This window comes from Paramisgurnus dabryanus, chromosome 1 (genome assembly GCF_030506205.2).
Source record: "Paramisgurnus dabryanus chromosome 1, PD_genome_1.1, whole genome shotgun sequence".
In the NCBI taxonomy this organism is placed as follows: Eukaryota; Metazoa; Chordata; class Actinopteri; order Cypriniformes; family Cobitidae; genus Paramisgurnus; species Paramisgurnus dabryanus.
The window spans coordinates 30,926,441-30,953,813 of NC_133337.1; the positions used below are offsets into that span (position 1 = coordinate 30,926,441).

Sequence of the window (27,373 nt, forward strand, 5' to 3'; positions counted from 1 at the left end):
CACAATATACACTGTCAGAAAAATAACCAGTACCCTTATAAAGTACCTTAATGGTACATATTAGGAGCAGATATCTATACAGTTGGTTCCATCATGTACCCCTGATGTACTAATATGACTTCGTTAGGTGCAAAGGTGACAGCTAGGAACCATTTTTTACCATTACAGAGTACATTGTGCCATTTTGACTGAGAACAAAACAATATATTTAATTCATCTGCACCAATTACAGTATAATTCAGTAGCACTTTAAGGTAAGATTTGCTGTTCACCGGTATGGTGAAAGGTCTATCACGTCATGTCAATCACACAATGAGTCATCAATCGGCATATGCATGCAAGTACAGCTATTAAACTTGCATCTATTAATAGTTCACAAATGACAGGGTAAGAAACCTACCATATCAGATCTAACATACAGTAATTCAACATTCTGTTATTGTATATAAAATATGAATGAACTTGATTTCAAACAGGCTTTACCAACCTACAATCTGTCTTGCTAACTATTAAAAATCATACAATATCAAAACAGATGAGAGATTCAGTACAGTGATGAATTCCTTCAGACACGAGCCTAATTTGAAATGCAAATAATATTTTTATTTCCCATGAAATGACAGATTAAATGACAGTTTTATAATATTTCTTTTTAAATAATGAATTCAGTGTCTGATAGCAGCTCATATTGATTCATACTGAGCCCTGGCTCAGTTGTTTGTTTGTGTGCCCATTTATGTAAGATGAGTCATACTGAAGCCCTGCTCCGATCGCTTTTTAACTCTTGATATTTTTCAAGAACAGAAAATGAGACACAGCGTTCACACACAACTTTGTTCAGCCGGGAACTGATGGACACAAGGGCATCACAATGTCTTAAGAACAAGAGCGGTCCACACAGAGACCCAGTGGTGTTAACAAACACCATTCACAAATATAATTTAGCCCTGATGGACATCTAGGACTACATGCCCCGCATCAAAAGACCTCAATCTGTCAATACTTCACCCAAGGTGCTCCAGAGTCAAGTGGATCAATGCACAATGTGTGGGATGTGACGGGCACAGTAAACTCCCATTCACAAGACAACTGTATCCAGCCAGCAGTTAAGACAACTACAACTTGAAGACATGAAGAGGCACGGGTTTGTTTACAAAGTGCACACACAAAGACACACACGCATTAATAAAGCACACTGACCTGGAGAAGTACTGGTAGCTGTTGAATTTCCACAGCCCATATTTGTAACTTAGGAAAGTGATTGAAAAATGGAAAAAAGATGAGAAGGAAGGGGGGAGAGATGGTTTTAATGAAGGAGAAATATGGGGAGGAGAGAGTGAAGATGTTGGAGGTGCAGAGACTGATGGATGGCAAAGCGTGAATGTGTCTGAGCTGTCAGACTTCCCTGCACTTCCCTAGAGTCTGAGAGAGAGAGAGAGAGAGAGAGAGAGAGAGAGAGAGAGAGAGAGAGAGAGAGAGAGAGAGAGAGAGAGAGAGAGAGAGAGAGAGAGAGAGAGAGAGAGAGAGAGAGAGAGAGAGAAAGAGTAAGGTGTTCCTCCATCCTGACTGGGTTGCCCAGGTAACAGAGATTGTGTGTGCGCGCGCGTGTGTGTGCGCGCGTGTGTGTGTGTGTTGAGAACAGAGCTGATAGCAGCTTTGTTTTAGAAAGGTGATGCTAATGAAATGCATAAAAATGCAAAGCGTGCAAGTTCACCGTCCCTTAAGCTGCGATAAACTTCCAAGGGGGCAGCAAGATTCTGTATTTGAGGCATTACAAAGATTTGGTAGCACTACAGCAAGGTTCAATTTATTTAATCTAACATGAACTTACAATGCAATATGTTTTTGCAGCATTTATTAACTCTTCCCCACCTAGTTCTCTTGTCAATTAAGAGAAAACATTTAAATGAAATAAACGTGTTCCTGATGAGTTTTTAAGTTAATATGTAATACTGTGATTATCCACTAGATGGCACACTTACCCAATTTATAAAAAAACTGAAGCAAAAAAATTATTTATATCAATTAATCAATTATTTAATTATTTATTTATATATTTTTTGAAGAGTAGTCTCGTCAATTAAGAGAAAACATTTTCATGAAATAAACGTGTTCCTGATGAGTTTTTAAGTTAATATGTAATAGCGTGATTATCCACTAGATGGCACACTTACCCAATTTATAAAAAACTGAAGCAAAAAATTATTTATATTAATTAATCAATTATTTAATTCTTTATTTATATATTTTTTGAAGAGTAGTCTCGTCAATTAAGAGAAAACATTTTCATGAAATAAACGTGTTCCTGATGAGTTTTTAAGTTAATATGTAATAGCGTGATTATCCACTAGATGGCGCACTTACCCAATTTATAAAAAACTGAAGCAAAAAATTATTTATATTAATTAATCAATTATTTAATTCTTTATTTATATATTTTTTGAAGAGTAGTCTCGTCAATTAAGAGAAAACATTTTCATGAAATAAACATGTTCCTGATGAGTTTTTAAGTTAATATGTAATAGCGTGATTATCCACTAGATGGCGCACTTACCCAGTTTATAAAAACTGAAGCTAATAATAATTTATATTAATTGATTGATTAATTAATTAATTAACATATTTTCAGAAAAGTTATCTTGTCAAGTAAGAGAAAACATTTGCAGAAAATAAACGTGTTCTTGATGAGTTTTTAAGTTAATATGTAATACTGTGATTATCCACTAGATGGCGCACTTACCCAATTCATAAAAAAACGGAAGAATTTTTTTTATATTAATTGATTGATTCATTAATTAACATATTTTCAAAAGAGTTATCTCGTCAATTAAGAGAAAACATTTTCATGAAATAAACGTGTTCCTGATGAGTTTTTAAGTTAATATGTAATCCGTGATTATCCACAAGATGGCACACTTCACCAATTTATAAAAAACTGAAGCAAAAAATAATTTATATTAATTAATAAATTATTTAATTTATATATTTTTAGAAGAGTTCTCTCGTCAATTAAGAGAAAACATTTGTATGAAATAAACGTGTTCCTGATGAGTTTATAAGTTTATATGTTATACCATGATTATTCACTAGATGGCACACTTACTCAATTTATTAAAACAACTGAAACAATTTTTTTATATTAATTAATCAATTAATTAATTAATTAATATATTTTTAGAAGGGTTATCTAGTCAATTAAGAGAAAACATTTGCATGAAATAAACGTGTTCTCGATGAGTTTTTAAGTTAATATGTAATACTGTGATTATCCACTAGATGGCGCACTTACCCAATTTATAAAAAAAACTGAAGAATTTTTTTATATTAATTGATTGATTAATTAATTAACATATTTTCAAAAGAGTTATCTCGTCAATGAAGAGAAAACATTTTCAGGAAATAAACGTGTTCCTGATGAGTTTTTAAATTAATATGTAATCCGTGATTATCCACTAGATGGCGCACCTACCCAGTTTATAAAAAAACTGAAGCAAAAAAATATTTATATTAATTAAACAATTATTTAATTATTTATTTATATATTTTTTGAAGAGTTATCTCGTCAATTAAGAGAAAACATTTTCATGAAATAAACATGTTCCTGATGAGTTTTTAAGTTAATATGTAATACCGTGATTATCCACTAGATGGCGCACTTACCCAGTTTATAAAAACTGAAGCTAAAAATAATTTATATTAATTGATTAATTAATTAATATATTTTTAGAAGAGTTTTCTCGTCAATTAAAAGAAAACATTTGCATGAAATAAACATGTTCCTGATGAGTTTTTAAGTTAATATGTAATACCATGAATATCCACTAGATGGCGCACTTACCCAATTTATAAAAAAAACGGAAGAATTTTTTTTGTATGAATTGATTGATTAATTAATTAACATATTTTCAAAAGAGTTATCTCATCAATTAAGAGAAAACATTTTCAGGAAATAAACGTGTTCCTGATGAGTTTTAAGTTAATATGTAATACCGTGATTATCCACTAGATGGCGCACTTACCCAATTTATAAAAACTGAAGCTAAAAATAATTTATATTAATTGATTGATTATTTAATTATTTATATATATTTTGAAGAGTTATCTCGTCAATTAAGAGAAAACATTTTCATGAAATAAAGTGTTCCTGATGAGTTTTTAAGTTAATATGTAATACTTTGATTATCCACTAGATGGCGCTTTTACCCAATTTATTAAAAAATCTGAAGCAAAAATAATTTATATTAATTAATTAATATATTTTTAGAAGAGTTGTCAACAGAACCAACTTAAAATTTTAAAAAGGTCTTGAAATTAACATAAAAAATAAATTTCATAATGCTATATGTTAACTAATAGTATAAGGCAGTGCTTTCCAATCCTGGTGCTCGAGGACCCCCTCCCAGAAAGTTTTAGATGTCTCCTTATTTTAAACACCTGATTCAACTCATCAGCCTCCTTCCAAAATGGTAAACATAGCTGTTTCTCAATATGCGTTCTTCAGCGATCTTGCGTCCTTGTGTCCTCGTTCTACGTCATCATTTACCGGCGAAGTTCTGAGTTCGTTCTTCCAAGGTCACCTGGCAAAACCAATCTTCACGAGAACGCAAGTCCGTTCTTTGCGTTCTTGGAACTGAGAAACAGCCCCCGTCTCCCTAACAAGCTGATAAATTAAATCAGGTGTGTTAAATAATGAGACACATACATATTCTGGCAAAAATTTGGTCACCCCTAAAAATGAAAAAAAAAAATCTGTCGTCGTTTACTCACCCTCATGTTGTTGTAAAGTTGTATGAGTTTCTTTATTTTGCTGAACACACAAGACATTTTGATAGGCACTTCAGGCAGAGTTTGGGGGGCACTGACCCCGAGACCAGAGCCAATTATGCTCTTGTCTTAGCTATTAATGAAAAGCTATAAGAATTCGTATTTATTTGTCTAATATTAATATTTTATTAGGTATGAATAAGGCTTAGCCAAAATTTAAATCTCAAAGTATTGCAGTACCCTTGTTTGCCGGTAGGTGCCCCTAAGCACAAACGCAAAACTCTGATAAACAATGGTACCCACAAAGTTGATGGTACCCATAGAAGAAGAGACAAATATTATGGAAATCAATACTAACCTTGAACTGTGTGCTTACCATCGTTTATCAAAATTGTATGGTTATAAATATTAGGTTTAACCAACGATTTAAATAATTAACTTTTTTTGGAGACAAATACAAATGCTATGCACACAACCTATGACAAATCAAGATTACACAATTTACACATTTTGAGTTAAACAAAAAAAGTTCAACCTTTCATTTATCTTTTATTAAACAAAACCAAGAGATGACATAACTATGACTATAAGAAGGCACATATAAGAACAATGTAGAATGAAAGAATTAGGATAACCAAAATAACCAAAACTAAATACACTCTTCTTGAAGGCTACATTCATAAATAAAAGCATTTTAATAATCTTTCTCTTAATTTCACCGGTAATGAGTCATATGTTCTTTTTGCTACTGTACTTACCTTCACTATATGCTTCCACTTAAAGACTTCCTGTGAACACCTAATGGTGTAGAGTCATCATCAGGCCAACCTGCTACATGTATTTAATTTAGACCTTAAATTCAGTTAATGCTTTTCAGAGTCGTAGAAAAGCAGATTTTTTTTCTCTTTGCCATCTGGAACACTTGTCCTTTTTTAACCTCAGCTAAAACGCTTGTAGTAAATATTTTGAACAGCAGAGGGCAGTATGTGGGTAACAGTTTAGTTGTGCACCTGCAACAAATAAACTAATCAAATATAAAGTGAAAGGGACATGAAAGAGTTAAACTTAATGTCAGGGTCATGATGGAGGGTCACAGTTCACTTGGTATGGCAGAGAGAGGGGGTGAGTCAGGACGATGTATTATTTGTTGACCACACACAAAGTAATAAGATGAAAACAGATGAGGTTTAAGTGACAGAACGTCATCTGGATGGAAACACAAAAACAGCTGCAACAAGTGAACAAACTATTTTAATCTAATGTCCTTTAGCTTGTTGTCCTCTGGTAAGAGACACGTCACTGACAAGACAAGCTTGTGTTAACCGATGTTTTAATTACACAGGGTACTGAAAGTGATCCTGGTAGTTTACCTTAAAAGCTATCAAAAGCCTTCCGGCAGGACCAATCAGTACCAAACAAGCACAAATGTGCACCACTTTAAAATAAATGAAAGGGGAAAAGAGGAAAAACAAGGGAAAAGGGTTACTCACAGTGGAGATTGCAGACCTACAAAATTTTACCTTTTCTGTCGCAGGGGAGGTATCCTTTTCTGAGTACCTTTTTTGGGGTACAATATAATAGCCTATAAGGACCTATTGTGTACATTAAGGAACAAATTTGTTTAAAATTTTAAGGGTACAAAACCAGGGTTCCCACACCTTAGTTAACTTCAAATTCAAGGACCTTTCAAGGACTTTCCAGGTCCAATACCCTCAAATTCAAAATGTGGGGACACATTTCAAGTGAGAGCAAGGTTACATTGTGTTACCTTTTAAGATACATTGTTACAGTTCCCTTTGGAGGGAACTCGGGCTGCGTCACTGCGGTGACACTTTGGGGACACCTCCAGGGGTAAGTGCGTGTGAATGTGTATATCAAATTCAACCAATGGTGAGGTTTAACGACAAAGACAGGGTGACGCGGAAGCCATGAAGAATATCTGAAATATTGCCAAAGATGGCGTTACAGGGACGCAGGAAGTTTGGCAAGGGAGACGCAGCGTCTCGTTCCCTTTTCAGGGAACAACAGTTACATACAGCACATACTGTACACATATGTACATACTGTACATAACCAGAGACGTCTTCAAATAAAAGCATTTTGGTATGAATCAACATTCGCATACAGAAGATTTAAGCATTTAAAGCGAACAGTTATGCACGTGTGCTTAAAAAAGTCTAGAATTGTTATGATATAATCCTACACTACACAGGGAATTACATGGATTTTTTTTGCATAAAATAGATTCAAGCACTTTCAATGACCTGTATCTACGTATGTATTTTTTCAAAAACTTCCCAGGGCCTTGACATTTTTCCCCATATTCACAACTGTCAAGGATTTCAAGGACCCTGAAAACGTTTAAAGGGGACATGTCATGAAAATCAGACTTTTTCAATGTTTAAGTGCTATAATTGGGTGCACAGTGCTTCTATCAACCTAGAAAATGTGAAAAAGATCAACCCAATAACTTAGTTTTGGTAAAACATTCTCTGCAAGCATTTGGAAAAATAGGTCATTGAAATTTGGCTCCCCTTGTGATGTCTGAATGGCATAATACCGCCCCTTAATCTGCACTATCCAACCACAGCACTGCCATTTAGTACAGAGATCAGCTCATTTGCATTTAAAGGACACACCCCAAAATGTCACATTTTTGCTCACACCTACAAAGTGGCAATTTTAACATGATGTAATAAATTATCTATATGATATTTTCAGCTATAACTTCACATACGTTCTCTGGAGACACCAAATAATTATTTTACATCTTAAAAAAGTCTTTAGGTATGTCCCCTTTAACTGTACCTTTAAAGGTACAGTAATGCACCCCAAAAGTTACAACATTGTATTATGTTACCAAACGGTACCTTAACATCCCAGCGACAAAAAAGGTACAGTTTTGCACTTTTTTCTGACTAACAGAGCTAAAACATTTTTGAATTGGATTTAATTCACAATCCCAGTAATAGTCAGTCACAATTAAGATTAGAAAAAATACAGTTACTTACCATAAAAGTACAAAAACAAAGCAGAAACGTTGTTAAAGTCCCTATTGCAATTTTTAATGCAGACACAATCACCACACAATTCATCATTATTACTCAGATTCTTTTAAGGCACTACGTGGTATAAAGAAAGGCAAGGAAGCTTTACAGTAAACCATTGATAGGGTCAAAGCTCGACAACACAGGAGAACCGACAGGAGCGAGAGAGCGATATAAAACATCAACTTGGCAGTCGGGCTATATTTACACTTTAAAGGCATTTCCTGCTGTGTCCATTATCCTCAAAATGGGCGGTGCCAGTCTCTGATTGACTGCAACGTGACTTTGTCACGCTATGCAGTGCACGTCTGCTACCAAAGGCAACAGGAGTCATTCACACACATTATGAAGTTCACAACCAAAAACCCACAAACCAGTGTTTGGCACATTTGAGTCAGAACATACAGGTAGGAAAACAGTACCATTCACAGATAAAAAAAATAAAATGACAGGCTTATCAGCTGCCTTTTATCCATTTTAATTACACTTTAAGCCTTTAAATTGATGTAAAGCCGAGGATAAAAAATAGATGATTGTGGATAGCTAAGGTGAAGCTTTGGTAGCTTTACTTAAAACAAACGTATTCATTATACTTAAGAGCTTAAAATAGTACCAGAATAAATTGATATTCATAATTAACTGATAATATTATCATAATGTTTGTGGCGTACGAGTCTCAGTATACACAACTGCTGTTAAGGCAATACAGTAAATTACCACATTCATGAACTTCTCTATTACGTGTCTTTGCCTAAAATAAAAATAATTAATCGGCAGCACAAACATCCTCTTGATCAGTTTTAAATTGATAAAAAAATCATAATTGCATCGTGAAATAAGGCAAGCTATGCGCTGAAGAACAGATGGAACATAAAAATGCATCAAGACACCAAAGCAAAGGGAGATAGAAGCATCCGTAGTCTTTGTTCTGAGTGTCGTCGTGGATCAAATGTGCTTGCACTCGGTTTCTGATACGTGGACAGTCAGTCGGGAATTCTGTCCTCTGTTGCGTTTCGCCAAATAAAGTGGTTAAATTAGGAAGTTATTTTAGGCAATCATCGCTAAAAATACGATAAAATAACAGAAGCTTTGATGTCACGCCTATATGTACCACGACAGGAAGTGACATCACTGCACAGGAATAAGTGGCACAGGAAATGGAAAGAGTCCACAGGAATCGATCTGATAAGCATCTCGCAGCCTTATTTTTTTGTAAAAATATATTTACATATAATACTTTATCTCATCTACACAGGAAGAATATACTGGACATCTGATTATTGATTTTTCAGAGCGGAAAAAAAATAAATGCTGGGTTTTCTTTTGTGCACGTGCTGATGCGAGGAGTACCGTAATGACTTTTCCATCTTTTCAAAGTTTGGGAATGATAACAAATCTCGGATAAGAGTTTATATTGGTCCCTTTGAATGAAGAGCAAAATCGCATGATTGAGAAACGTCAGGGTTCCCTAGCATTCATCTCTTTCAGTCTATGCAACGGAGCCTCCGTGATTCCAAAGTCCTCCAGGATGGGTTCTTGGAAATTTTTGCTTATTACCCCCAGTGTGTCCTTGATTCACAGGCGGTGAGACTAAAGATCGGTGACTTTGTTCTCCAACGCGGCGGCGATCTGCTGGAGTCTGAGCGTCAGCTGTTTGCTCTGGGCGGCAGGGTCTTCCTCCAGCGATGAGATTATCTGCAGAGAGTAAAGAAAAATATTTTTGCAATCACCATCCTTGACAACCAAGAGTCAGATGCACGTGTAAATTTGTACACTTACCCCATCGTAGTACTTGCTGGCATATTGGTAAAGCTGGTGCAATGCAACCTGGGTATTCAACTTATCTGTGTGAGACTGGAAAAGATAACAAATCTTAGTCAAACCCAATGCAAACCTCACCAACAAGATACCAAAGAGTTGGTGTGTGGTACATACACGTGAAACTTCTGCGAGGTGGGCGTTTATATCCTGGTCACTGACTGGAACCATCTGACGGATGCCTTTGTAATAACTTTGTAAGGAGAGACAATGTTAACAGTTGTTAATTCTGTCTGCGTTCACACAGGACACATTAACTAAATAAAAGAGAGACGTACTCATCAACCATCTTCTTATAAGTAGAGATTTCTTTTGCATAAAGCAGCTTGTTGCTCGGAGATTCCTGTGGGAAGGAGAAAGAAAAGATGAGACCGCGAGAAAAGTTAAAACCGGGATTTAGAAACGCTTCCCGCCTCGATGCTCACCCGGGTCAGTTTGTGCTCGGACTTGGTGCAGGCGTCCATGAAGGTCTGGGCGATGACGGACAGCGAGGCGTCCACCACCTCCGTAACGTGGACGTCGAAGATGAAGTGAGGGTTCTTCAGGATGTTTACCCAGAACCGTAGAGGCAGACTGCACATATAAAATCAATCGCATGGGAGTGAGATATTAAAACAACGCCCACTAAGTGTCGACAGTCAATACAGAGTTAATACCCAGGCTATGACTCAGAAGAAATACTCCAAACAGATCAAAATCTTGTTTGTGACTCATCAAGGGTTTATTGAAAACAATATCACAACATCAGGCAATTTAATTGGCTGTTGATGACAGCAGATGGGAGAAGGGGATGCGCAGACCTCAGCTGTCAATCTCTGTGCGAGACGCGCTGTGAATTATTTATCTGGACTTAACAAAGCCTGAATAATTTAATCTGGGTTCAGAGCATTTCCCTTTCGAGTTTTCAAATCTTGAAAACCCAATAGTTGTATATTCTGTCTCGGGAAGATCTGAAGTGTTATGTTGTGATAACTAAACTGTTTGGTTTGGTGAAAAACCTTTAAGGAACAGTGAGCCCTATTCACTTCCATAGTAGGAAAAAATACTATGGAAGTGAATGGGGCTCACGAACAATTGGGTTACAAACATTCCTGAAAATATCTTTCTCCGTGTTCATCAGAACAAAGTCATTTATACAGGTTTGCAACAACATGAAAGGGAGTAAATGATGATAGTTATTTTCATTTGCGTGGAATTGCTTACTTATAAAATATGTATAAAAATAGAAATGCTTTTATTCATGACCGCTGACCTCTAATACATATGGCCACATACATTTGCATGAATATAGGTTATAGTGTGAGACTGTTACCTGTTGGTCTTCCATATGTGGATGGTCTCTTCATCGACGTTGTCATGTTTAAGCGCTTGTTCGTCCAGGAAGTCAAAGAAATACTTGACTGCAGGTGGCACCACATTCCCAGAACACAACACGCTGCGGAAGAAATCATCTACAAACTGCTGCAGTGTGCCCTGTAACAAACACACACACACACAGATACAAATTTACATCACTTTAAAACTGATCTCATCACACAATTACATGTTTGCCAAACGCTTTTATTCAAAGTGACATGCATCGCATTCCAAGTATATCAGGGTTCCCACTTGAAGTCAAAATGTATAATTCCCTGACTTTCACTGACTAAAAAGCTGAATTTCCATGACCTGTGTCCGGGATGGCGTGAGCCTGGATAACGTAGGGTACACTGTGTGTTTATACAATAAACAGCTGCTTAAATTGTAGTCAGCGGAGGCTTGGACCATGGTCTTCCTTACGTCACAAGTTAACAAGCGGATTACATTTTGATAAATGGAAACTAAAAATTAAAGCAACAAACAAAAAATCCATGATATTCTATGACTTGAAGAAAAAAAAATTTCCCTGACTTTCAATGTCTGGAAAAGACCTTTCAAAATTCCATGATATTCCAAAAATTCCATGACCCATGGGAACACTGTATATATATTGTACAAAATCATGTACAGTGTGGTATCAGTATTGTGCGGACTACAGTCCTAATACTCATCTTAAAGGATTTTCAATATTTTAATATGTTCTCACCTCAACTTAGACAAAATAATACATGCCTATCTTTTTTCAATGTGTGCACTTAATCTTTGTACAGCGTGTCGTGAATGTGTTAGCATTTAGCCTAGCCCCATTCATTCCTTGGGATCCAAACAGGGATGAATTTAGTAGAGACCAAACACTTCCATGTTTTCTCTATTTAAAGACTGTTACATGAGTAGTTACACCAGTAAGTATGGTGGCACAAAATAAAACGTGGTGATTTTTTAAGCGGATAAAAAGTAGTCAAAGCACAGTCATCAGACTATTCCCCCTCTTGTCAAACTTCAGTCAATATTACTGCGCCCAAGGTCGAAGTGCTGCAAACTAAGTGCTCTAAAATATAGTTCTCATTTTTTATCTGCTTAAAAAAATCGCCACGTTTTATTTTGTGCCACCATACTTACTCGTGTAACTTCTCATGCGACTTCTCATGCGACTTCTCATGCGACTTCTCATGCGACTTCTCATGCGACTTCTCATGCGACTTCTCATGCGACTTCTCATGCGACTTCTCATGCGACTTCTCATGCGACTTCTCATGCGACTTCTCATGCGACTTCTCATGCGACTACTCATGCGACTACTCATGCGACTACTCATGCGACTACTCATGCGACTACTCATGCGACTACTCATGCGACTACTCATGCGACTACTCATGCGACTACTCATGCGACTACTCATGCGACTTTTAAATAGTCTTTAAATAGGGAAAACATGGAAGGAAAACATGGAAGTGTTTGGTGGCTTCTAAATTCATCCCTGTTTGGATCCTAAGGAATGAATGGGGCTAGGCTAAATGCTAACACATTCACGACACGCTATACAAAGATTAAGTGCGCGCGTTGAAAAAAGATAGGGATGTATTAATTTGTCTAATTTGAGGTAAAAACATAGTAACATATTGAAAAATGGTTGTGTTTTCCTTTAACTAATACATTGTCTTTAATAAAACAAAGCAAACCGATTATGAATTACCTTCATAGAGAGGAGTCTGGTCAGGTAGATCTCAGTGATGGCTTTAGTGGTCGCCTTGTCTTTCATACTTCCTCGTTTTGATTTGACTTCATCCAGTTCATCCGCAGGTCTCACCAGGTGAAATACTTTATCATCCTCCAGCAATGCATTTCCTGTTCAACAAAAAGTCAAGTGCATTTAAAGGCTTGCTGTTTGGAGAGAGTTTAACATCATATACTGTGGTGTACATTTGTGCTTTATTCGCCTTCAATTCATTCACTCTGTGCTTTTCTGATGTTATTAAAAAGATCAATGGGGCAGTTTCCCAAACAGGGTTTAGATTAATCCAGGACTAGGCCATAAATCAGGACATTTACAGTGGTTTTTACAAACGTACTTTACAAAAAACATTACCGGTGTGCATCTTGAGACAAAACAACGGCACAGTTGTCACACAATGACACACGTTTTCAGATTAAGGTCTCTCAAACACGCATTTTAATCTAGGACTAGTATAAATCCAAAACCACCCCTTTATGTTTGGATAATTAAAGATAGAAGTGCATCATTAGAAATCAATCATTTGCTAACATTTTAAGCCTTCAATACAATTAAAGTCACTAACTTTCTTCATGGTTGTCTTGGTGCTGGTCGAAAGACTGCTGAGTGTGCAAAACTTTGGACAAGACCAGCGTGGCGCCATCTCTGACCTAATGCAAATACATATAGATTAAAAAAGTCATTATGAAAGAATTGATACAAATTTTCATTGTTGGTTGAACTATCCCTTTAAGCAGTTAAAGTACATATATTTTCATACTGAAGAGTATTTAAGCAAACACTCACGTTGTAGTGTGCCAGCGTGTTGATCCGTTTCCACTTCCCCTCCTTTTGTGATGTCAAATCCAGGTCTGACAGAATCTGGCCCGTGGAGCCGGGGCGCCACTCTGTGGTGAGACAAGGAAATGCACTTAATGCCAAAAACGCAAACGTGGCACATATTATGCTTGACAAGCTGAGATATAATGTCTGTTTTCTCTTTAATCAGATTTATCTGTCTGATGGATGATGTGAGACATCGGCTTTAACAATTCAGCACATTTGCAAGAACAACTCATTAAGAGGCGCAGAAGAGCGCGCCGACACGACCGGGATCCGCCATTAATCAAATCGCTATCTGCTCAGAGCCGAGACGAGGCACGTCATCCTCCGGTTTTCTTAAACGCAGAGCGCCGTTTATAAAATAGCTATTCATTCGTGTTGCTTTGAGTAAAGTTGGAGACTTTATCTGTTGGAAACTTTACAGATGGTAATAAATCATTAAGCCCAGCTGATTTTGAGGAACAAATCCGTATAATGAATTTAAATGCAATATTATGCATTATAATGACCTAAAAGATAAATCATACAAGTTAAAAATAGAGAGGATGTGAACGATTTAGTCTTTCTGTTGAAGTCTGCTGAGGTTTCAGAATATAATTTCTTAAAATAAAAAAGCAGTAAGTTGTGGAGATGATGTCTAACCCAGGGCGACGCTCTCCACCGTGGGTCTCTGCGAGTAGGGCAGGTTCCTGTACACCTGCTCAATGATCTTCTCTTTCACTTGGGAGATGGTGTCGCAGTTCAGGACTTTGACAGGAGTCACGTCGGGACCTTCACCATGAACCAGGACCTGTAGGGTCTAAAAAGTTTAAACAGTCTTTAATTGGTACCATAGTATGTACAATATGTACTGGATGTATTTTACATGTGTTTTAAATGTACTGCTATATAGTTTTTATGTGCGTTTTTAAACTACCAAGTCTTTATGATATCCAGGGTTTAGGATTGCATAACGATTAATAAAAGTAAAATAAAAGTTTTTGTTTACATCATATAAGTGTGTGTGTACTGTTTATAATATAAAAAAAACACAAACATGCATATAGAACTTTAAGAAAAAAATTATATATTAAGTATATATTTAATTGTATTTATTTTTTATATAGCACTTCAAAGCAGATTTACATAAGGGCTGCATAACGATTAATCACGATTAATCTATTGTAAAATAAAAAAAAATTGTTTACATCATATAAGTGTGTGTGTACTGTTTATAATATAAAAAACACAAACATGCATATAGAATTTTAAGAAAAAAAATTATATATTAAGTATATATTCAATTGTATTTATTTTTTCGCAATTGTTTAATTGTTTCAAAGCAGATTTACATAAGGGCTGCATAACGATTAATCGTGATTAATCTATTGTAAAATAAAAGTTTTTGTTTACATCATATATGTGTGTGAACTGTGTTTAATTACTATGTATATATATATAAATAAATATGCACACATGCATGCATACATTTAAGAAAAAAAGAAAAAAATTAATAATAATAATAATAATAATAATATTTTATATATATAAATATACAAATGTATATACACATGTAAACATTTCTTAAATATATACATATATGTGCACACACTGTGTATTTATCTATACAAAGTTATTATACACAGTTCACACACATATTTGATGTAAATAAAAACTTTTATTCTGCAATAGATTAATCGTGATTAAGCGTTGTGCAGGCCAACTTTACATTAATAGATGCAGGAAAAAACACAAAAAATCATAAAACATAAACAGCAGAATACAGCGATTAAGATGAACCATACTAGCGAGCGTATTAAAAATGAAACCTATGTAAGAGGGTGCCAAGTTAAGCCAATGTCAGCATTTATAATATAAATTATATAAAAATGTATAAATATTTCTTAAAAATATACATGCATGTGTGTGTATTTATATAGACACCATAATTATACACAGTACACACACATACATGATGTAAACTAAATTAATTAATCTGCAATTAAACAGATTAAAGTTCCTCATACAATGTAAATATAAAGGGTTTGTTAATCTGTTTTAGCTGCTTTCATCTACATGCATGCTGAATTATTTATTTGCAAACTGCACTGATTATAAGTCAGTTATTATGTACTATTATGCGTTGTTATTATTTTTATGTGAAAGTGATTTTCAAACAACACAATTTCCTAAAAACAAATACTTTTGTTTGTTGTTCGGAGATGGCATGAATTGTTCCCCGTTGGGCAACTTCCTCCAGCAGATAATGGCTCTTTGGTCCTAACGGGACGTTACGTTGCCAAATGAAATTATTGGCCAATGAAATTGCGTTAGCACGACACAGCCTGACAAAGTCTCCACGTTACTGAATCTCTTTCATCAAGCTCCATTCAAACGAAATTAACGCGAATGCTGTTAAAGGGCTCCCTAACCGACCATTTCTGCCAGAATATTCCCGCAAGTTCATCTTTGTAAACTTAAGTAAACACGTACACCTGTCAACCTGCTAAACTGTTCCCTTGTATCCGTCTGAGGAGGATCTCAAGTGGATAATTGCATGATGGGAAACTGTGCTGACGTATTGGAAATGCGGACCATCGCTTTTGCAATGCCAACGAATGTATCTGGCAACGCGAAGACACTTACCAAGACGCTGTATTCGACATCATCCCCCAGGAGTCCCGTGTCGTTCAGAGTGTACTTGGCTTTTTTCATCTTGGCGTCCACAGGCCCTTTTTCCACCTGGTGTTTAATGGCCTTAAAAAGCTTATAGAGCGGCTCACCAGCTGAGTCCTGAGGGAGCATACATTAGTCAGCCGTTGTGAAAACTATTTCTGCGGATTTAATCATAGCCAAACAGTCAGCGCTTACCTTCAGGAACTGGTAGAGACATATGGACATCCAGTTACACAACATCCTCTCAACAACAGTCTCGGACCTAAACATGAGCGATGGAGAAATAAGCAACAACAGTGTTGGCGGTCCTCCAAAAATATGTTTCATCTATCATCCATGCAGAGCTTTGCAAAACAAAATAATCCATCTACGCAAAATAAAAAACGAACCCACACCCTTTAATGGATGAGTTTTATGTATTTTTAAGTCATGTCTACATGATAAGGGGTTTTAAGCACTTAATAGTGTTGATGGTAAAAAAATTGTGAGAAGATTTATGGTTATTAATGCAATTAGATGACGCTTTTAACCAAAGCGACTTACAGTGCATTACAGATAAACATTATCAGTGTATGTGTTATCTTGTGCATGGAACCAACAACCTTTTGTGCTGCTAACACACTGCAATGCTCTACCAATTGAGCTCCAGAAACACTTTATTAGGGACGCACCGATATATGTATCTGCAAATAAAAGCATCTTTCCCCACTATCGGACGATTGTTTAAAAACAGCTGATGATCAGGGCAGAATATATCCTGGCATTTATTTTGAATGATTATTTATTTTGTGATTATTTTAATTGGGTCACAATGACAACATATTTGCAGTTTGTACGCTCTGCACCGCAAAGATTTCACAAAAAATACTTTAAAACAAGTAAAAAGCAAAACTATGGGTATCTTTCCGTAGATGTCATCTAATGCTGCATGCACACCAAACGCAATGTATCGTGTTCCTAGCGGGATTTAACTTCGTGTCATGCAAATTTTTCGCTTGAGTTAAATATATTTTCAATTTGCGCATTTGAGATGAATGACGCGTTTTCACAACACCACGTCGCCCAATTCGCATCATTTGCGTCGCCTCGCGCAAGTTTTCATTGACTTTGTATGTAATCTACTCACGCAAATTAAATTCGATAAACATTTTTGTATCAGTGCACCCCTACTATTTCAGTTTTAACTATTTATTTTCAAGGAAATTCACTATACATTTATTATACATGGATTCAAAGACTAAAGTGTTTGATGATTTCCTTGACTTTTCCAAATTGGACATTTTTAACTCTTTCCCCGCCATTGACGCCATCTCTTAAGAGAAAACATTTCCCTGCCAAAGACGCTTACCTGACAAGTTTTTACTGAAATCTGTAACTCCGCTATTACCCACTAGATGGTGCTCTTACCAAATTTATGAAAAAAACTGAAGCAAAAACGAATTTAATTAATTTAAACTCTGTGTATGTTTTGATAATCGTTCTGATTATAATCTATAACAAAATTAATTAACATAAATGCAATTATTTCAGCTTTTTGTTAAATTTTTTTTTTTTTTTAAGAAACCTGCCCATATTTAAGAGGTTACAAAAAGAGAACAAATGAAGATAGGATGAAACTCTTTTCACCGTTTGGTTTGTTTGTTTTAAAGCAGAGTGTCTGTTCTCTCATGTGATATATTTGTATGTTTTTATATTTACAGAAGAACATTTTTCTGGAAGGCATTTTGTGAAACTTCTGTAAAATGCTGACGGGCAACTTTTAAAAAAAAGGCTGGCAGGGAATGAGTTAATTTTAGTATTCCCTAATTTTTTCAGGTTTTTATGACTTTGGGAATCCTGGATTTAAGATGCCAAGCAGAGACTTATGCATAAACGTATCATCTGCCAAAAGCATAAAAGTTTTACGGCAATCGCGTCACCCAATTTGCATCATTCACATTGCTCCATGCGAGTTTGTGTCTTTAAATGGCCTTTGTATGTAATCTACTCGCGCAAATAGTTAAATTAGATTTCAAAAAATTGTATCGGTGCATCCCTACTATTTATGTTTTGACTATTTATGTTTGAGGAAATTCACTATACATTTATATTACACACTGTTTCAATGACTAAAATGTTTAATAATTTCCATGACTTTTCCAAACCTGACATTTTTAACTTTCTTGATGAGTTTTTACTGTAATCTGTAATTCCGCTATTATCCAGTAGATGACACAATTTATAAAAAAACTGAAGCAAAAACTAATATAATTAATTTAAAACTATGTGCATTATGTTTGGATAATCATTCTGAATCTGATCTCTAACAAAATTAATTTACATTAATACAATTATTTCAGCTTTTACTCAAAATTTTGTATTTCTAAAGAAACCTATTCATATTTAAGAGGTTCTAAAAAGAAAACAAATAAAGATGCTTAATATAAGATGCTTATATATTTATAGAAGAACATTTTCCTTTAAGGCATTATGTGAAAATCTGTTCTGCGGGCAACATTTTTAAAATAGGCTTGCAGGGAATTAGGGAGTTTTAGATTTTTATGACTTTAGAAATTCTGGATTCAAGATGCCAAGCAGAGACCCATGCATAAATGTATCATCTGGCAAATGCATAAAATGTAAAATGTAATGCATGTTCTGGTTCTGACCTGCGTAACATGAGTTTGGGGTTCTTGCTTTGAACGTAATCCCCCATGAGCTCCAGTAGGAGGGTTCTCATGATGTCCGTGTAGTATTCCAGCTTGCCGTGCAGAGCCACAGTCAGGAGCGATGCAAAGTAAACCTTATTTCTGGCATTAAACTCTGGCTTTTCCTCCAGGGTACGAATGAACTACAGCACACAGACATGGGTACACAAGTCACCTCATAAATCAAATCCTGTTGTACGAAGGCTCGTCAGTCGAGCAGAACGCATTTCAAAACATTACTTTAAAGTCTTGTTTCTGCAGGGCAGATACTTGAGATTACGCTTGCGACAAACAACAAACAAACAGACGGCCATACAATGATCCAGAAATTTCTCTCAGATGTTTGTTATAGGGAGTAAATACAAGCTGGTGGGGTACAATATAAGATTCTTACATTGATGAGGAACGTTTTGCTGTTCAGCAGATTGGAGAACTGGTTGAGGGCCTGGTCTACGATGGCCCTGCGGGATTCCGGGATATCCAGCTTGCCGGTGATCATGACGTCATTGACTCCATCTTTGGAGGGCAGGAAGAAAACGCGGTCCAAGTAGTTCTTGTAGTCCAAGAATGGAATCCGAGCTTCACTTAGGTCACTAGTTTGGTCCTCCATCTCTATCATAAGATCTGAGAAACACAGAGAATCAGTCAACAAATGTCTGTCACTGGGAAAAAAATACATGTTGTGTGTTTTTTCAAACAGCTGATCTTTAAAGCAAACATCAAAGATTGATCACCTGTAAATTCTTTTTTACAGCGATCACGAACGCTCTCCTCCAGATTGGCCAGCTGATTTTTTATCTTCTCATACTCTCTCTCTGCCTGTTGGCTTTTCCTCCTGCACACACAAACAAATGCAAGCACAAAAAATCTGAGGTCTATCCAAAATAAATGTTATTTGTACCAGAAGCAAAAGCTTGAAATGCTTAAAAAACATCAAAGTGCTTGCGTGCAAACCCAAAGTAATTGGAATAAAAAGCCATAAATATATATCTGCTTGGTATCACTACAAAAGCAATACATGGATGCCACACAACGTATCAATGCATGTGCACAACCCACCAGTCCATGCCTCATGGGTTTTACAAAGGTATTTATTTTGCATTCGGAAAGGTAGAGAGTTTAATTACCTGTAGCAATATATTGACATGGCAATGAAGAGCACCATGGGAATGAGGACAGCCGGAATTATGATGTACAAAGGAACCTCGTACTTCCTCTCAAAGCGCACAGAGCCCACTGTCCACTCTCCGTATCCAAACTTTATCTGCAAAAGACATGAAGCGTTATTTTTTTTTTTTAATTGAAGTCTGTGCAAAATGTTGCAGAGGATAAAAGGCTTTCTAACCAGGAGATCCATGGCCTCTGAGCTGGTGTCTCTGCGATGGCGACTGGGGGTGGATTTAGAAGGCAAGGAGGTGGATTTAGGAGGCCTGGAGGGGGCAGTGAGGAACAGCTTATCATTTTCCAAGATTGTTACTACGCAAGGCTCGTCGCCCACGAACGCCTGGGCCTCTCGGGCAGTCATGGCTCTGGTGAAACCATGACCCTGAAAGAAAGCAGACAGAAAGTTTTTTTGCATAAAGCAGTTACTCAAACCAAAAAGTACACAAAGACAACTTTGTAACATCCATAAGTAGTTTTTGTATGTACTAAATAACAGTCCCTCCAGAAAAACACTATCGCATGATTTAACACATAGTCTTTGCAAGTTCAGTCTTCGCTGTTTTTGCAAGTTCCCGCAATTTTTGCATGTTCCCCCGCAATTTCAGTGCATAAAATTGCACAAATATCCCCCATATTCCATCGCATTTTTTAAGAAAACATGTCACAAGATCAAGGATTTTTGCCCGCAACAATCACAAAAAAAAAAAAAAAACTCAGCGATTTTCTGACAGGACTGAAATAAAACCAGGCATGCATACAATCAACTTAAAAACTTACATTGTCACATATCACACATTAAATTTTACCACAAATTACAAAAACTGTATAGATAACTCAAACTTTTGTACTTGAAATATTTACATTAACATCGATGATGCTGCCTTCTGTGACAGTTTTATCCACCACTTTAGTAAAAGTGGGATCAGGGTGGTAAAGGAAGTTCGTTAGGTCCTCCTCCAGGTTGTCCAGCTTGATGATTATTTTTAAGGGCTGGTTTTCGTATTCCTTTGGCACTTCTGGAGACAGGAACTCCAGAATCGTCTCGTTCTTGCTTCTAAACTCCTCAACAAACTGTGGGATTTAAAAACACATTTTAGTCGTCTAAGCACATACACCGATAAAAACTAAGATGATGACGAGAAGTGAAACTTAAGAAAACTCGATCAAAAGAAGAATAAGGAAGAGCTGACATTTCTCAACATTTGATGACAAAATAAAAGTGATTTATTCAGATATAAGGATAACTTTAAAGATAAGGTGCTCTTCTCCTACCGTAACATTGCTCAGCGCGACGGGGGAATCGTCAGAAGAGGGCAGCACCTGCATGGTGGCTCTCTGCACCTGACCAAATCCTGATCCCTTCACAGTGATCTTACGGCCTCCACTGAGAACACACAAACCGGCATAGACGTGTGACGCATACGTGTGTTGTATACGATGATCGCCTATTTGTTCAATAGCTTGAAATGGGACTCACCAAACAAAGCTAGACTGTGGAAAATACTCTTTAATTTTGGGATTCACAGAGTATTCGAATCCGTTTTTAACTTCTTTAACGGTCACCTTGCCGTACTTCACGCTGACAGTCAACTTTTCGGAAGGAATCTTTTGGCCTTTATATGGGCCCGTCTTGCAGGTAATATTCTGGCCGAATGTAACCCTGCAACACAAAAAGTGATCAGGAATACACAAATACCATCTGCTTCAGTTCTCCCAAAAATCTACTGAAAGCCGGTTCCTCACACTTCACAAGGCTCTCCTCCGACAGAGATGCTGATGTCATCTTTGCTAGCCGTGTCCAGATTTTCTCCTGTAATGGTGATGAGGGTTCCTCCAGCTTGAGGCCCATTAGAAGGGGTCACCTCTAGGGGATCAGGATCCTGGAGGACAGAGCAAAAGTCTCTGTAAATGTTTACCCTCACCAGTGTTTGTACGTTTATCGATAATGAAATGAACAGGTAAGATAACATTATGCACTAATAAAATAAGTTTTATAAAAGAAAAACAATCCCTCGTTTTGAAGAAACCACTGTAAATAGGCATACTCATAGAGAAAGAGGTTACCCTGTAAGTGAACTTTACAGTAGACAGTCCCCGTCGTCCTCCATCAACCTCCACTTCCACTGGCCCTTCCAGGCTGTGAGTGAATGGTGGGGGGAAAGGCCCGATCTCACAGACAACACTGTGAGAAAAAACAAGTGAGGATAAACAGAATTCCCAAATAGATATTCTGGTACAGATGCATTTCAAATATACGCTACAGTGATCTCCAACATGGTTCCCACGGGCACTAGGTTGCCCGCACAGAGTCTGTGAGTTGCCCACCAAAGCACATTCTATTAATAGCCTCAATTTGAATATTTATTCATTACATATTTTTATTTTAGCTTGGCTTTTTATGTATGCTAACATTTTAAACAATGATAAAACATATCAACAAGTAAAATAAAATCAACAAGAGAGAGACCGATGAGACCCATGCGCTATAGAGACATAATGCTTCTGATTAATATACTGTGATAATGCGACCCAAGTAAGGTATAGGGTTATTTATGACCCAACTGTTGGGTTTGTCCATATTTGTCCCAACTATGGGTTGAAACAAGAGTGTATTACCTGGTAGACACAGAGTATCTCTCAGGTTGATGGGTACATGGCACGCTTGCCACAGTAATACTTTTAATATCTTCCTGCTTGATGCCCAAGTTGGAGCCCTTTATTGTAACAGAGATCTGGCCATCCATTGGACCGTACCGTGGGATAATCTTAAACAAAAGCATAGAGAAAGTTTAGGGAGACACCCTGCAACATTTATACTTTTAAAGCGTCTGTGTTAAAGCCATTTTTACACACATTTGGCAAACAGTGATGTCTTTAGGTTGAGCTGATGAATGGCAATTTTACAGTATTTCAAAAATGACAGTGGGGAAGTGACAATATTATAAACTATAGTATGTAGTGTTTGTGGATTCTGAGGTAGTGTAGTATTAGTTTTCCCTTGGCAACTTGTAGGATGAATGTATTATTCAAGTGTTTTTATTTCTAAAATGGCCATTATAACAATGAATGATTATTACAGTGATTCACTTGGAAACTAAAAATTAAAAATTGATTCTTTGAGACTCATCTTGTCTCTTCTAATCTCTCTCTTTAATGGCACATCTAAGCTTGTTTGTCTTTGAGAAACTGTGAAAATTTTAATCAGGGAGAAACAAGACGAGTAAAGAAAGTAAATCTACCTCTGTCTAGTGTCTTCCAATTTGTGTACTTATAAGAAGCTACAAATTACCAAACAGGTTTTTTTTTCTTCAAATTATTCGCAATTAATTGTTAATTTTAATCTAATATCAATATTAGCTTACCATTTTAATTATACTATTAGATAATTGATTAAATAAATAAGCAAAAATGTAATACTTCAGATGCAAAACCCTCTAAGTGTGCCTGACATGTTTTCTTGTAAAGAGCATTTTTTTTATCATGCTTTTAAGTTTAGGCTTAGTAATTTCACTTTAATGGCAATGAAAATGTTATAAGTCAGTCATTGAAATACCTTAATTTTACAAATGTTACTTAAAGGAATAGTTCACCCATTTTCATGAGAAAATGACAGAATTTTTATATTTGAGTGAACTATCCCTTTCGCTGCAAAACCCTCTAAGTGCATGCAAGTTTTTTGGCAAAAACTTCCACTTTAAATAAAATCCACTTTTTCGGACAAGATTGCAAATGATGATGTCAGAATTCATAATGTAAAAATGAAAAAAAAACTGAACCACACATTAGGGGGCGCTGTGATGCATGTGGCTGCCACATTCAGGTTTTATTCAGGTTTAAGTACTCACAAACGATGTAAGCTTTTCTATGCACTTTGAGGACTTTGCTGAAAATTTGACGTGGCGTTTAACTGATTGTGCCAACAAATTGAAACTGCAACCTAAGTATGTCCTGAAGTTAACTCATCCGCTCAATCACTCAGTCAGTTAACTGACATCACACGTGATCAATGCAGTTACTAAAGAAAAAAATAATTTTCAAGATGATAAATAGCAGAATACTATCAGGCCCAGGCAGCGTGTTCATTAGTCTCAGATGGATTTAACAAAATACGAGCGCAAGAGAAAGATCGTTTCAAATTTCCAGTTTGCGACTACCATCACAGAGCACGCAGGCATCTATGCATCATTTAGCCATGAAAAATAGGGGGGAATAAAACATACTGTTATTTCTGGTGAAGATGAAGAGAGGGGAAAATTATGAACTGCATTTGAACCGAGAGCGGAGAATTATGCATGGGAACATTTGTCATGGGAGACGTCGTACAGATGAGATATTCTTGAATGCGTTTCATCTTTGGCTTGAAGGTTGTATTAAGTTTCATAATGATCCAACACTGATTTTTATGAATCGTACAAGATGTTTATGTTAGGTTTAAACAGGAGTGAGTGTCAGGAAAGAAGTAAAGTTTGTGATGGTCCTCACATCTGTAATTGTCGGGGGAGGGCATTGAGTATCGTCTTGGTTCTCGCACAGGTCTTTATAGAGGCAGGATTTTGTGTTGTCACACCATACGCAGTTATATTTCTCCTCTGCATTCTTACACAGACTGCAGTCCTTACGGCGAACTGAACAGTTGTACAGCACCACTGTGTACAAAAAGAGAAGAAAATCATCAGCATTACAAAAACACACAACAAAGCTCAGAAATGAAGATTCTGCGATTCATTTCAGTCCCTTTATTTGTTAATGCGTATAAAGAGGAAACATGATTAAATATGTGCTGTACTAGTTGGTAGCAAGAAGCATAATGTGGCGTACACACCAAACGCAAGCATTGCGTTCCTCACTCTAGATTACTCATCGGATTTAACTTTGTGTCATGTGACACTGTGTTACCTTTTAAGATACATTGTTACAGTTTCCTTTTGAAGGAACTTGTGCTGCGTCACTGCGGTGACACTTTGGGGACGCCTCCATGGGTAAGTGCATCTGAATGTATATCAAATTCAACCAATGGCGAGGCTTATCGACAAAGACAGGGTGACGCGGGATCCAGGGAGTATATCGCTAACTGAAATTTTGCCAGAGATGGCGTTACAGGGAAGTATGGCAAGGGAGACGCAGCGTCTCGTTCCCCTCTCAGGGCACAACAGTTACATACGTAACCCAAGACGTTTTCATGTGTCAAACACAACTATGCAAAAAAGCATTTTGGTATGAATCAACATTTGCATACAGAAGATATAAGCATTTAAAGCAAACAGTTTAACATGTGTGCTTAAAAAGTCTAGAAGTTGTATGATATTATCCTACACTACACAGGGAATAGTATGGATTTTTTCCAAAAAATTCTTGCATAAAATTGATTCAAGCACTTTCAATGACCTGTGTCTATGTATGTATATTTTCAAAAACTTCCAAGGGCCTTGAATTTTTTTCCCCAGATTCACAAACTTGCAAGTATTTCAAGGACCCGTGGGAACCCTGCTACTAAATCGTTGAATTTGCGTTTGGTGTGTACACCCCATTACACTGTAAAAAAGATTTGTTGGTTTAACTTAATAAAGTAAGTTACCTGGTTTCCTTAACATTTTGAGTTATTCAACTTAAAAATATTAGTTGTGTTTCTTTTTTCTTTTTTTGTTGAATTAGCTGAAAAGGCATATAAGGCAACCAGGTAACTTTAAGTTAAACCAAATTTTTTTTTACAGTATGGTCAATCAGAATCAAGTATTTTAGAGTGCGGTGTAATAAATTATATTAATTGTGTGTGTGTTTACAGAAGACCAAGTCACGTTCTGCAATTTTTTTTAGGTTGTTTCCCCTGGAGCAAAACACAATTGGTTTTAAATGCATATATATCCTAAAAGTTACTTTTGACAACTTTTACCAGTAGCCTCTGTCATAAACAACATAAAATAGCATCCATTATAAACATGGACTAAAAGCCACAAAAATCTAATTTTAATACCATGGGACCTTTAAATGCATTCTTTGTTTGTGTGCCAAATAAATATTTCTCAGATTTTGCAAAAGCTTGGCAAGCTACGGTTTCACAGCCATTTCACCAGTGCTGGATTTCGTGTACCTCTTATGTACAATAATGAACAGAAGTATACCTGTAAGGGTGCTGTCAATCATCCTCTCTGTGTCTTTATCCTTTACGTAGAACGTCACGTTCACCTCTGGCTCTTTGTCGTAGTCAAACTGTCACAAAAACAGCAGAAAGTCTCATTATACGAGTACATGGATTTAGACGGCACATCACAGCATCTGCAACAACCGTTTGCCGGGGCTCTAATTCTCCCCTGCCAAGATGATGTCTTTTCGAAACCAGATCGCCGTTTGTTTACTACACCCACACACACCCCCTACACATGTGCACTTCAAAAGCCGTCAATGTCATATTGGCTGGAGCTCAAATCAATGTTTGAATGAAGAAAGAGGCATAAAACAAAGGGTAAATGATTGGAGCGTACTCACCGCAAACCCTTCAAAACTGTACTTTGAACCGTCAGCCTCCACGATCACCTCGCCCACATGTTTCATGAGCTCAGTACCGATCTGTAAGGTTTTGCCCTGAGATCAAGAGAGAGTAATAAAGAATATTTACTCCAGGACATTTTGGAAATGCAACGTCTACACATGTGAGGTGCAAAATATAAGCATTTTACCGAATAAAAATCCAGGTTTTTGCCCTGAAATTTGATGGGGGTTTTATAGCCAACAGGAATGAGAAGAGGATCTGGGAGCTCAAACTGAGGACACATACCGACCTGCAAGAATCACAAAACATCGAATGAAGCGTTCAGATGCAAAAATGATCAAATCATTACCAGTCGTATGTCAAGATCGTTCTTACCTCCAGATGTTTGATGATATGGGATCCCTCAGCAGCATCATTTTTATCACTACATGAGTGTTGCTGAATGTTCCATTGGCAGCCCCACTGACTGGTTACACAAGCTATGCAACTGCAGAACAAACAGTCGATCAATCAAAAGGAAAGATTAGTGTTGGGGAAAGTTACTTTTAAAAGTAATGCATTACAATATTAAGCTACTCCCAAAAAAAAAGTAACTAATTGCGTTACTTAATTACTTTTCATTGAAAGTAATGCTTACTTACGTTAGTTTTTCTTGGCTAAGGCTTGATATCTTTCAGGCCTTGCATGTGTTTTTAATGACTGAAAAGTTTTGCATTCAAAAATATTTCATCACAATAATATTGAGCTCTGGCCTGCCATCTCAATTTCTGACTCAAACTGTTTCCACACAGGCGTGTACGCATAGAGTGCATAACGTTTAGTTTAATTCAGTACATAA

The 27,373-nt window shown here is 36.6% G+C and overlaps 1 protein-coding gene across 1 annotated transcript in view; it reads right to left on the reverse strand.

The window, feature by feature from the left end:
• Nucleotides 1–7,804: 7,804 nt before the first annotated feature.
• Nucleotides 7,805–27,373, reverse strand: part of plxnb2a.1 (plexin b2a, tandem duplicate 1) — a 133,919-nt gene continuing 114,350 nt past the window's right edge. The window contains exons 10-37 of the mRNA XM_065289785.2: nucleotides 26,911–27,022; nucleotides 26,723–26,824; nucleotides 26,532–26,627; nucleotides 26,168–26,255; nucleotides 24,531–24,694; nucleotides 22,665–22,813; nucleotides 22,113–22,230; nucleotides 21,792–21,928; nucleotides 21,526–21,708; nucleotides 21,321–21,432; nucleotides 20,910–21,119; nucleotides 20,230–20,430; nucleotides 20,012–20,148; nucleotides 19,619–19,719; nucleotides 19,279–19,508; nucleotides 18,846–19,027; nucleotides 16,393–16,459; nucleotides 16,168–16,314; nucleotides 14,185–14,341; nucleotides 13,507–13,607; nucleotides 13,286–13,370; nucleotides 12,682–12,833; nucleotides 10,942–11,102; nucleotides 10,055–10,202; nucleotides 9,908–9,972; nucleotides 9,747–9,822; nucleotides 9,591–9,665; nucleotides 7,805–9,506 (exon numbers count right to left, since the gene is read on the reverse strand). Coding sequence (XP_065145857.1) covers nucleotides 9,402–9,506; nucleotides 9,591–9,665; nucleotides 9,747–9,822; nucleotides 9,908–9,972; nucleotides 10,055–10,202; nucleotides 10,942–11,102; nucleotides 12,682–12,833; nucleotides 13,286–13,370; nucleotides 13,507–13,607; nucleotides 14,185–14,341; nucleotides 16,168–16,314; nucleotides 16,393–16,459; nucleotides 18,846–19,027; nucleotides 19,279–19,508; nucleotides 19,619–19,719; nucleotides 20,012–20,148; nucleotides 20,230–20,430; nucleotides 20,910–21,119; nucleotides 21,321–21,432; nucleotides 21,526–21,708; nucleotides 21,792–21,928; nucleotides 22,113–22,230; nucleotides 22,665–22,813; nucleotides 24,531–24,694; nucleotides 26,168–26,255; nucleotides 26,532–26,627; nucleotides 26,723–26,824; nucleotides 26,911–27,022 — 3,661 coding nt within the window. The 3' untranslated portion in view covers nucleotides 7,805–9,401. The remainder of the gene's footprint in view (nucleotides 9,507–9,590; nucleotides 9,666–9,746; nucleotides 9,823–9,907; nucleotides 9,973–10,054; nucleotides 10,203–10,941; nucleotides 11,103–12,681; nucleotides 12,834–13,285; nucleotides 13,371–13,506; nucleotides 13,608–14,184; nucleotides 14,342–16,167; nucleotides 16,315–16,392; nucleotides 16,460–18,845; nucleotides 19,028–19,278; nucleotides 19,509–19,618; nucleotides 19,720–20,011; nucleotides 20,149–20,229; nucleotides 20,431–20,909; nucleotides 21,120–21,320; nucleotides 21,433–21,525; nucleotides 21,709–21,791; nucleotides 21,929–22,112; nucleotides 22,231–22,664; nucleotides 22,814–24,530; nucleotides 24,695–26,167; nucleotides 26,256–26,531; nucleotides 26,628–26,722; nucleotides 26,825–26,910; nucleotides 27,023–27,373) is intronic.